Source organism: Babylonia areolata, chromosome 6, assembly GCF_041734735.1.
Source record: "Babylonia areolata isolate BAREFJ2019XMU chromosome 6, ASM4173473v1, whole genome shotgun sequence".
Lineage (NCBI taxonomy): Eukaryota > Metazoa > Mollusca > Gastropoda > Neogastropoda > Buccinidae > Babylonia > Babylonia areolata.
The window spans coordinates 28,638,534-28,651,100 of record NC_134881.1 but is presented as its reverse complement, the minus strand read 5'-3'; the positions used below and the strand labels follow the sequence as shown (position 1 = coordinate 28,651,100).

At 38.1% G+C, this 12,567-nt stretch overlaps 1 protein-coding gene across 2 annotated transcripts in view; it reads left to right on the top strand.

Moving 5' to 3' along the window:
* Positions 1–437: 437 nt before the first annotated feature.
* LOC143282899 (5'-nucleotidase domain-containing protein 1-like) overlaps positions 438–12,567 on the top strand; it is a 28,074-nt gene continuing 15,944 nt past the window's right edge. For both annotated transcript variants that reach the window (XR_013055324.1, XM_076588780.1), the window contains exons 1-7: positions 438–824; positions 3,300–3,391; positions 4,177–4,248; positions 5,088–5,200; positions 6,165–6,247; positions 8,764–8,860; positions 11,093–11,267. Coding sequence is in view for 1 of the 2 variants with exons in the window: in XM_076588780.1 (XP_076444895.1) it covers positions 477–824; positions 3,300–3,391; positions 4,177–4,248; positions 5,088–5,200; positions 6,165–6,247; positions 8,764–8,860; positions 11,093–11,267 (980 nt within the window). In the remaining variant the exon portion in view is untranslated. The remainder of the gene's footprint in view (positions 825–3,299; positions 3,392–4,176; positions 4,249–5,087; positions 5,201–6,164; positions 6,248–8,763; positions 8,861–11,092; positions 11,268–12,567) is intronic.

Genomic DNA, 12,567 nt, shown 5'->3' with positions numbered 1-12,567 from the left:
CGTTGAGCATTTGTTGTTTTTTTGTTGTTTTTTTGTTTTTTGTTGTTGTTGTTTTTTGTTTTTTTTACTGTATACGAATGCAAAATAGCTTATAGGCTTAAGATATATCACAGCCCATGAAACATTCAATTTTTTTTTTTTAATTAAAAAAAAAACCCCATAAAATATTAACCATTGTTTTATTTTATTTTCTCTAAAGAAATGGGTGCAGTTACCATTCGTCCTTTTATTTTTAGTCAATAAGTAATCTTGAGTTTTCGATTATACAAAGAATGCAGGTTTACGCCTCAAAATGTCAAAAACATTCAGTGAAGACATATTTGGACGAGGAGAAAGGAAGTGACAAGAGACCAGACGGTGGTCAGAAATGGGAGTTTACTCTAACTGACTAAAATAACATTATGGAGTAATCTATCCCATATGCCCTCTCACCCCGTTTACTAAGAATTTTGGGGTTGTCTGTTGATGTGATAACAATGCGACCTTGGACCCATATAGTACAAACTTCACTGGCCCTCGCTGGTCGTGTAGGTTGTGCTCAGAACAACCTGGGTTTGCGATTTGTGCATCGGCGATCAAGCGTTACCTCCCTTGAATTTCACAGCAGATTCTCGTGCACGTTGCGGCATTGTTTGCACAGAACAACGTGTGCCGGGTCTCCGTTTTATGTTGGAGATTTCAGATTATATCCGAGACGACTGTATCAAACGACAACAGGAATGGCTTCAGACAGAAATCCTACGATCTGTTTTCAAGAATACGACGCTCTTGGGTTTGATCTTGATCACACGATTGCAAAATATAAACTTGTCGCTTTGTTTAATGTGAGTTGCGGTTTCGGTTCGTGAGCTACATTTCTTGGAATTCTGTTATGAAATAGTAAAATAACTGAGACTGGCTTTCTACTTTTGTCTCACTTTCTGTCGTGTCTGTCTGTCTGTCTGTCTCTCTCTCTCTCTCTCTCTCTCTCTCTCTCTCTCTCTCTCTCTCTCTCTTCCAGAATTAAACATTTTCTTGATTTGCATTGTAGAAAATTATTCTTTTTTGCTTATATTGAATCACATATTAACTATGCGTCAACACTCTGGGATTCAGCTAGCGATAATATACTAAAACCTTTACTAAGTCTGCATAGACGAGCTCTTAAATTAATCCTTCTGAAATCTTCATCACTGACTGCTGACGACTACAGACATTTAGATATTCTTCCCCTAAAGCTTAAACTTGAATACAACAAAGCAGTTTTTATTTTTAAAATCATGTCTAATTATGCTCCATCTTTGAGAGATAGATTTCCCACCACGCCAGTCCGCCAGACCAACAAGATTAAGATCCCCATTCCAAGAGTAGATCTGTTTAAATCCAGTCTCATTTATTCAGGAGGCTGTTTATGGAACAATATTTCATCCAATCTTAATGTTCAGAAAAGCATTCAAGAATTCAAAAAACATTACCATACACACCTTATGGACAAATATGTCAACAATCCTACTTAACTTGACTTTATCTTATTGAATACGCATATATAGTTTAATTGTATGTCTAACCGCTATCGCGCTACTTAATGATATGCAATCAGTGTCCTGAATTTTTTTGTTTTTTTGTTTTTTTGTTTTTGTTGTTTTTTTTTTTGGGTGGGGGGGGGGGGGGGGGGGCTTGGGAGGGGCTGGGTTTTTTTTTTTTTTTTTTTGGGGGGGGGGCGGGGGGGTTAGGGGGGATGGTTTGATCTTTTTCCTTCATGACATGATGATGTTTGTATCATGATTATGTAAATGTACATGTTTATTATGTAGATGTGCATGTTTAAATGTGAATGTGAATGTCATGTCTTTATTTCTTCATCTCTTTGCTACTTTGTGGATGTTTTGATTCATATTCAATTTCCATTTGCCCTGAGGGCTGGATGAAAAAAAGCACATGTATGCTTATTCCACTTCCCTCAATAAAAAAACTTTGTTCGTTCGTTCTCTCTCTCTCTCTCTCTCTCTCTCTCTCTCTCTCTGTGCCCCCCTCCCCCTCTAACCCCCCTTACCCCCCTCCGTCTCAATCCTTTTCATTCTCACTTCTCATTCTCCAATAACAATGTTTTGTTATGTATTTGCCAGTTGTTATTTTTATTATTATTATTCACATAATGATTATGATGTGTGATGTTTTGATATTGTAATGACCCCCCCTCCTTCCCCCCTCCCACACACACATCCACACCCCTACTCTTACAACTCAAGGAGTCGATGAAAAAACAACATGCAAACTCTTGCTTCCATTCAAAACAAAAAGCCATCCACATTTCTTCCCCCTCTGCTCCCTGGTGTGTGTGTGTGTGTGACTGGTGGAATGAACATTCACACCTTGACCTTGTGAACTCTACTCTTTGCCTTTTGAGGGGAAAAAAATGTGGGTATTGCAAAAACAAGAACTCCTCAGAAAATGACCTCAGAAAATGATTTTTTTTTTTCATTTTGTTTTTTTCTGTTCAACTCAAAATCATCTCCTTCTTTTGCTGTGTTGCCTGTCAGGAACTGTCATAGTCAGTCTGTCTCTGTCTAAGATTTATTGATAAATCTCTATCTACCTCTCTGTCTGGGAGGCATGCTCGTGCATGCAATGGAAAAATTACACTATTAATACATTGTTTCAGACTAGTTTAATGGCATGTATTACTTTCTACTAATCATTCGCTTAGAACTTCACAGAAGAATTTTATACATGTGAGAAATTTGGGCAGCTGTTCCCAGACACACACTGTGTTGCCAGTGCAGAATTAATGATTGTTGTATGGAATTTTGCTGGGACAACTCTTGCTGCTGTGGGTTCTTTTACTTGTGTTAAACAAACACTGTACACTGGAGCGCAGTTTAGCTTCTCATCAGAAAGACTAGCACCCAGACCACCACTCAGGTGTAGTGGAGGGGAAAATAATAATCTTGCTCCATGAGAGAATCAAACCTAAGGTGCTTTTGTACTTGATGTTGTCAACTGACAAGTAAGTTGTAGAAGGGCATGTGTTAATGTATGAGTGGGTGAATTAATACCACGAGGATATATCATGTAATATAAATCTTGTCTATAAGATCTATATCTACAGATCTATCTCTCTGTGTATCCACGTTGCTGGCTGGTGCAATTACAGACACAGATTCTGAGATTGGCTTCATGTTTGGCTTGTGATTACTTCTGGGAGAGGTGTTGAATGAAATTGTGTGTGTGTGTGTGTGTGTGTGTGTGAGGGAGAGAGAGAGAACGTAATTTAACAGATTGATTTTAACTGTTTTATTTATCGTTTTTGTTTGTTTCAGGTTGCATACAAGTGTGTTACCACTTTCTTGGTAAATGAGAAAGGCTATGATCCATCCATAAAAGATGATCTTCACAAGTACAAAGACTTTATGTATGTGGGTCAGTCTTTGATGGCTCATTTCTCATTCACATTTTAGGTTAATGAAATACAGGAAGCATTTATAATCATTGATATAATGTACACCACAGAATAGCTTACAAAAGTCCGATTTCCAAAGCATCAGTAAAAAGCAGAAATAGTTTGTTCAATTAGTATTACTAGGATAACTAATATTAGTATATTATTACACCACTGATTAGTTTGACAAGAACATGTAGAAGCAACACAGGTACTGACTTACTGACAAGTGTCACCAGATTTAAAGGAAGATCAAAATCCCCATTTGTCAACCTGAAATATAGTATAATATTTATTGCCTTCCATGCAGTCAGAGAGCTTTTTTTCTTTTTTTATGTATTATTTTTTTAAACAGATAATATGCACTGTTATCATTCCAATGTCTTTTGCTCCATTACAGTAGAAATTCTTAACCTCAAATGCAGAAATATGCAATTAAGTTTCTGATTGTGTGCTTCAAAAAATAATCTATTAATCTTTGTAATAACAAAGTCACCAGCCTTATTAAAGAAAAACTGGTTTGAGAGAGAACATGTGGCTTGTGATAGGGCAAAGTGAAACTGAATTGTGATAAGTCAAAGTGAAATATGTCTGTAGCCAGAAAAATTCTCAGTAGTCTTTGAGTGGATTGTTTGACAACAGCATTGAAATGTTTAAATATTCTTTCTCACACAGTTTGGTAAATTATTTTGTTTCTTGATTTCAGTGATTTGAAATTGCTGTTATTTTATAATCAGTGTTCACATTAATGCTTACAGATGCAAGGGGTTATTTCTGGATGTCAGCAAAGGAAACATTCTGAAGCTTGCTCCAGACGGCACCATACTCAGGTATATATATGTATAAATACTTACAGTGCATCTCCAGACTATGATGTACTAGTATCTACTACCAAGATATTATAGTACACAATAAATGGAGAAAAAAACCCAACCTAGTACGCAATATATAATACAGCTGTTAATCACACTATTGCATTCATGTACAGGAAGCATTTTTATATATACAGTATAGAATTGTGTCTTAAAGTTATGACTGGTGTTATACACGCCCCCTCCCCTCATATACATATATATATACAGAGAGAGGGGGTGGGGGGGGAGAGAGAGAGAGAGAAATTTATTGATTAATGTAAAGAGAAAGAGAGAGAATTGATGAACAATTGGACAAATGAAATTAGAAATTTATTGTTTAAGATATGCATATTATGTGTATGAAAAAAAATATATCACAAGTAAGTTGTCAATATATATATATGTATAGTAGTAGTACACTTGTACATTGGGACATATGATCAATGTAATGATAATGTTTTCTTTCGTGATTCAGTATATTATATATATAATATGTAATATATATATATATATATATATATATATATATATATATATATATATATATATGCATTTTGTCGCTTTTCTTGACTCTTTCTGTCTTTGTCTGTTTCTCCATGTTGTTTCTTTGTCTATTTTCCACTCTGTTCTTTGTCAGTGCTTCTGTCTTTGTCCCTCTCTCTGTCTCTGTCTCTCTGTCTCTCTCTCTCTCTCTCTCGCTCTCACTCTGTCACTTGCTTGCGCTCTCTCTCTCTCTCTCTGTCTCTCTCTCTCTCTTGCTTTCTCTCATCCCATTTATGCATTTCTGACTCTGGCAACATTTTTCTTCTCCGCAGGGCAACGCATGGAACACACCTCATGCCAAAGGACAAGATTCAAGAAGCGTATGGGAAAGACATGAAGTGGGAACAGATCGACACTGTGAAAAAGTCAATGCGAAATCCGCCCAGTGAGTTACACTTCTGCCCAAACTTTTACCGTCATGGCTCAGTTGGAACAAGTGCAGTTTAAATCCAGATACAGAGTATGCTGTCATGGTTTTTAGATACCGCAACAATTCATTAAACAATTTCAGTATAATTCCTCATTGTGCATAAAATACATTTCTTGAATCGTCCACATCAACTGAAAATTTTTGTCACTTAAAGTTATTCACATATGTATAAGTTGTTTCTGTTTCTGTTCATGTTTTCATAGAATTGTACCATACCAGTTGCAGATTCATGTACATCCGGGTCAGCATTCACAAGAGCGTGTTATTCCTTCTTTTTTACTCTTGTTCTACCTATGTTGTGAATCCTTGTGTGTTTTTAGGATCATGGTTTTATTGCGCACACACATATATGTGTGTATGCTTGGTTTTGGATTTTTTTGGGTCAGTTTTAAATTTTGTTTGTTTGAAATTTATCCCACGTTCTGTCCAATGAGTTGATAAAGAGGTATTGTTCTGTATAGTGTTATTATGTTTTTTGTTTGTCTATGTTTCTGTGTCTCCTATAACGCTCAAAATTCCTCCATTTGTCCAATCAACTTATGGTGGTTGTTTTAGTTCTGGACCTGCCTGGTTATTGGCTAGCTTCAGTTGTTCATTTATGTATGTATTTTCAGCACTGTTAACCATGGTTGGGCTGATGTTTGGGGATCACCATCCCTGACCAGTTGTCCTGGTCCTACCAGTTTTCCCTTCCCTACTGGCTTCATTATCACCATGCCATTGGTTTTAACTTTTCAAGGAATTGCGCAGAACCTGTTCCAAGCTTCTTTGTATGTTGATGACTTTTGTGGAGTGTATGAACTGATATATATATATATATATAGATAGATAGATAGATAGATAGATAGCTGTGTGTGTGTGTGTGTTGACAAAAATGAAAAAGTTTCTACAGTTGGTTTTTGTTTGTTTGTTTTTTCAGCTGGATTTCGTTTTTTTGAGAACTACTTTGACTGTCCTGGATTGGTTGCTACTGCCAGAATCATCGACATCATTGATCAGAAGGTATGGTTTTCATTTAGGTAACAGCAAGATGTGAAAGATAAAAGTGATGATGTTGAAAATGAAAAAAAAAAAACAGTTAAAGAAAAATTGATTTGATTGTTTATCATTAAACACACACACACACACACACACACACACACACACACACACACACACACATGCACTCAAAGAGAGGAGTGAACTGGACTTGGATGATATTTTTGTGTGGTTTGATAGACTGTATTGAAATTTGTTGAATGTCAAAGATTGGTTTTTGCTGGTTTACCTTATTCGGAAGACGTTAGTCATAATCAGTATTCTCTACCTGGCATTTATGAATTGTTACCATTAGTTCTGCATCTGATCCAAATCATCCATCACATAGGAAGGACTAAAGCTAACCTGTGTATGTTTTTGTATTGTATTGTATTGTATTTCTCTTTTCGTCACAACAGATTTCTGTGTGAAATTCGGGCTGCTCTCCCCAGGGAGAGCATGTCACTACACTACAGCACCACCCCTTTTTTTTTCCTGCGTGCAGTTTTATTTGTTTTTCCTATCGAAGTGGATTTTTCCACATAATTTTGCCAGGAACAACCCTTTTGTTGCCATGGGTTCTTTTACGTGCACTGAATGCATGCTGCACACGGGACCTCAGTTTATCGTCTCATCCGAATGAATAGCATCCAGACCACCACTCAAGGTCCAGTGGAGGAGGAGAAAATATCGGCGGCTGAGGTGTGATTCGAGCCAACACGCTCAAATTCTCTCACTTCCTAGGTGCACGCGTTACCTGTAGGCCGTCACTCCACATGCATTTTGCATGCATTGTTATATGATTATTAAAAAAAAAAATGTGTGTGTGTGTTTGTCTTTTCCCCCTCATAATCATTCTGCATAAGTATTTCACTGTCTCTTAGTGCAAAGAGTAGGAGTGTTCCAAGGTCCCATGTGGGATGCCCAGGGTCTTTCAGTATAAATAGCATCCCTACCGTTAGGAAATTCTGTGCTAGAAATTTCCTCTTTTCTGTTGCTCTCTTTATTTCTGCCTTTTTTCTTCCTTCACTGTTGTCACCTTTTCCTGCCATTCCAGTCTAATCCTTTTTCTGTTTTCGAGCAAGCCTTGACACTTTTTTTGTTGTTGTCTATTCAGCAGTCTGTGATGTACTATCTGTGCTGTTTTGCTCTGGAGATTAGGCAGTGAAATTGTAAACACTGGGATGGGCACTAGCTGTCTATTCTGCAGTGTTATTTGTATATATGACCTTTTTTATATATTTTTTTGTTTGGCTTTGAAGTATTGTTTATTCCTTTGTTACAATTTTTTGTAATATGGGGATCATAAAGTAGAATGGCTGACGTCCACAGCACAGCCTAATCTTATTTGCCTCAAGAAATTAATAGTTAAGATAATGTGTCATGAACTGTGTTTTGTAGGTTTATCTGAATGTGTTTTTTGTGTGTGTTTATGTGACAGTTTTTTGTTAAATGCGGTTGGACATACATGTAGTTGGGCAATCCTGATTTTTGCCCGTGCGGTCCGCTGGACTATAAGCAACAATGATGATAATAGTGTTCTAAGGCATTCTCCCAGAAAGTTTTTACTCAAACCATGTCACATAAGACATGCAAATCATTAAAAGTCAATGAGAAGAAGAAGGTTTTAACTCACTCCGGACGATGGAACGCTATAGTGTTCCTGATGTTAGGTAGCGTTCCGGACGATGGAATACTATAGCAGTTTCGACAGTTAAAATTTTTTCTACATTTTCCTCATGGGGTAGCATAACAATCGCAGCTACACCAGGCATTGCGAATGTGTCAAGAGTCTGTCTGATGGAAAGTTACTTCATGAGATTCCGTAACAACACACTCCACAGCGAGCCAGCGAGTTCAGGACCCCACACGAGAAGCTTATCTGCATACGTATTGAAAATGGCGTCGCAAGCAACACAAGTGGAAATTTTTGGAGCAAACTAGATCACGACAGTGGCTTTTACCACTGCTGAAGTGATTGAAATGCTTCAAACTGAAGGTTTCGACATCGACGAGGATGATGAAGATGTTGAATAAAGTATCAGAAGTGAAGAAAGCTGCCAGCAAGTAGGTACTGATAGTGATTCAGCTTCTGAGAGCAGTGAAGAGGGAGGGGGGTGGGCATTCACACGACATGAGGAGAAGGGTCAGTGGGTCAAGTACAGTGAGTTTCATGCAGTTACTTGTTGTTTTGTATTTTTTATAATTTTTATCCTAACCCTGACAAATGGGTCGTCTGTAGGGAAAAGCAAGGGAGAGAACTATTTGTCCGGAGTGAGTTATAGGAGCAAATGTCTTCCAGAGTCTATGGTACTCATTTTGACCTTGCTGTTCCAATTATATTATCCCTTGACAGAACACGATCATTTCTTGATAGAAGCCAGAACATAAAAACCATCCTGTCTCAAATGAAACCACTAATGCTATAATTGTTATGTGTGGGTTTTGTTTTTGTTTTGTTTTGTTTTTTTGTTTTTTAATCATGTATGCTCTCCTTCAAGTCATTGACAGAGGAGGAGAGGGTGAAACTGTACACCAAAGCATGGGAGGACGTGCTTCAATCTCTCCACAACATGTATGATCCCAGTAACTTCTCAAGTAAGTTGTCTGCATTGATAGTAGTTGTGCTAATGGTTGTGTTTATGATTGGATATGTGAATGCTTGGACATGTGCATGCATGCATGCATGTGTTTGTATGTGTGTGTGTGTGTGTGTGTGTTGTATGTGTGTGTTTGTGCGTGTGATGGGAAGGTCATTCACAAGTCAAACTTGACAGGTGAACTGTTCCCAGCAGAAACACTCATGTCTGTATATGTATGTGTATGTGTAAATGACAGAGAGAGAGAGAGAGAGAGAGAGAGAGAGAGAACACTGGACACTGAACGCTGAACTCTTTAAATGTCAATAGCTTTCAGCCCTAATGACATAGAAGAACAAGTAACAAGAATAATGATGAAAACAAAAAATTCAAAACAAATACACCGAAAATATATTGTCAATGTAATGCATCTGCAGAATATAAATGTTATACTTAGTTTTGACTACACTTAATATGATTTGAACTGTGAACAGTATTATCTTTAGAACTTTTTTTTTTTTTTAGTCGAAGGCTATATGCTTTGACGATGTACTTTGCAAGTGACTGTACTGATTTTTCCTGAGAGTGAGAGTCAGAGAGATACACTTTGACACTTTATTGTTATTACCTGCAAGGGTCTATTGACAAGGGGGTGACGGGTTATTTTTGTTTAACACAAGAATAGCAGAACGCATTCTGCTCGATCCACTGAGTAGTACCTCTCACATACCCTCTCATATTCTTTTTCAAAGTTCCTCAAATTTAAACAAATGAAATAAACACTTAGAAAATAAAATAAAAGGAAAAAGGAATAATATAACCAAACTCAGCCACCCATTCTGTTGTGTTGTTATGTAATTTATCGGTATTTACTTATCATCAGAACACACACAAAACTAGATACTACACATGATTATTTTCCTCGTTATTACCGTTATTGTTATCGTTAATAAGGTTATGTCTCAATGTGTATGCTTCTGAAATAAATTTCGCTATCGACTGTATTATAACTTCATCATCAGACGATAAAGCAGCAACAAGATCATGTCTTTTAGCAATATCTAACTCAAAGAATGCACATTTTTTTCTCAGTTCATCATGTGACTTACACTGAAACAGGAAATGTATTTCATCATCAACTCTGAATGCACACAAAGGGCATGGCGATTCTGTGGATGTGGCTGCTTGAAACCATCTTTTGTTTGCTTTGAAACCACATGTTCTCAGGCGAAATTTTGCCAAATTTAGTCTGTGCCATTTATTTGTTATAACTGTGAGATATTTTTCCATCTGAAATATGCAGAGTGTCAGAGAAGAGAGAGAGAGAGAGAGAGAGCAAACGTGTGCTTGTGTATGTGTTTCTCATCCCTCCGTCTCTTCCTGTCGTTCTTCTCCGTCCCCATGTTCCCTCGCCCTCCCTTCCGTCTTTTGGTTTTCTTGCTCTTGAACATTCCAATTTCCATTCCAATCCCACACACATAATTATCATGAAGCATTCTTCCCTGACTGATCTGGTAAATAACTAACATTATTATATATAAAGGAATAGCTTTTCTTTTTTTTTCTTTTTTTTCAGTAACTTTTCTCTATTATTTATTCATAATTTCACAAAGATAACAAAAACATGTAGACATAACATATCAAAAACCCTCCTGCATAAACTGACGCAGAGGCAAATGAAATACGGTTGTGCACATTATCAGTGAAAAAACAAACAAACTCGGAACACTAAAAAAAAAAAAAAAGAAACAAAGGCATCAACAACACTCTCAAAGGGAGGGAAAAAAAAAAAGAACTGACAAGACATACGCACATATACACATAGAACAAACAATAAAATGAATATAATTAATATATTCACTTCGAGAATCTGAAAGAGGAGGAGGTGCATTTACAAGAATAGAAATAGATTACTGACATGTTCTGATATTATTGTGTGAGATAACTAACTTTATCTCAGAATTGAATTGAATTCTACATACACACACACACACGCACACGCACACACACACACACACACACACACGCACACACATGCACGCACACATAAGAAAACCCCCCAGCATAAACACCTTTTTTAACAAGTAGTAGTGGGCGAAAGTGGAACTTGTTGTTGTCTGGCTATCAATCAATTGATATGCAGTGAAACGATTTTGTCCTGGAAGTGGTATGTCACATCAAAGTCAGTAACTAATATTGATATCAACCATTGCCTCCTCCCCTCTCCCCTCTCCCTCTGTCTGGTGCCCAGCTGAAAAGGGGGGCTACTTTGCCATTGTGAAGGAAGATGCCAGTAAATTTGTGGAAGAATGCAGCGCAGACATCCGTCGCTGGCTCAAGTCCCTGCAGCAACCGGGCAGAATGGTCTTCCTGCTGACCAGCTCACAGATAGACTATGCATCGTGTCTTCTGGAGGTGTGCTTGGGGTGAGCATGGCTGAGGGTAGTTCAGTGTTGTGTTGTATTGTATGATATTGTATTGAATAGTGTTGTGTTGTGTTGTTGTTGTTGTGTTTTGTTGTTGTTGTGTTTTGCTGTTGTTGTGTTGTGTTGTTGTTGTTGTTGTGTTGTAGTACTCTTCTATCACTGCAGATTTCTCTCTGTGAAATTCGGGCTGCTCTTCCCAGAGAGAACACATCCCTACAGTGCATCACCACTGGTAGTTTTTTTTTTCGGGGGGGGGTTTTTTTGGGTGGTTTTTTTGGGGTTTTTGTGGTTTTTTTGGGTTTTTTTCCTGCCTGTATTTGTTTTCCTATCAAAGTGAATTTTTCTACAGAAGTTTACCAGAGACAAGTATCTGGTTTCAGTGGGTTCTTTAACATGCGCTGAATGCTTGCTGCACATGAAACCTTGGTTTATCGTCTCATCCAAATGACTGGCATCCAGACCACCGCTCAAGGTCTTGTGGAGGGGGAGAAAATACTGCTGAGTTTGGTATTTGATCCGGTGCGTCCAGCTTCTTTCACTTCCTAGGCGGACATGTTACCTGAAGGCCACCACTCCAGTGGGAAGGGTGTATGCAGTTTCTTAGCCTGGATCATGTCAATGCTTTGGTTTCCATCGTGAAGGGGGTATGGTGTATCTAGTGATTTCCATCTTGAAAGAATAAGGTTTTCTTTGTAGAGGATTGCGTTTTATTCAGCTGGGAGACAGGCGCAATAGGCGAGTGGTTAAAGCGTTGGACTTTCAATCTGAGGGTCCCAGGTTCAAATCTTGGTAATGGCGCCTGGCGAGTTAAGGGTGGAGATTTTTCTGATCTCCCAGGTCAACATTTGGGCAGACCTTCTAGTGCCTGAACCCCGTTTGTGTGTGTACGCAAGCAGAAGATCAAATACGCATGTTAAAGATCCTGTAATCCATGTCAGTGTTCCGTGGGTTATGGAAACAAGAACATACCCAGCATGCACACCTCTGAAAACAGAGTATAACTGCCTACATGGTGGGGTAAAAACGGTCATGCATGTAAAAGCCCACTCGTGTACATATGTGTGAACATGGGAGTTGCAGCCCATGAACGAAGAAAAAAAAAGTTCAGCTGGGAACAGATTGGATTTTCTGTGCTGGCTTCTGTCATGAAAGGATTGGGTTTTGTCAATGGGTCAAGTGGGCAACCAACGCTGTGCCAGAAACATGACCCAGAGCACAGCAACATAGTCTCCTGAGTCTGAAGGATGCCTACTGCTACTGTAATGTGCACTGCCTGATTTCAGCTTGCCATCAGTTTCTC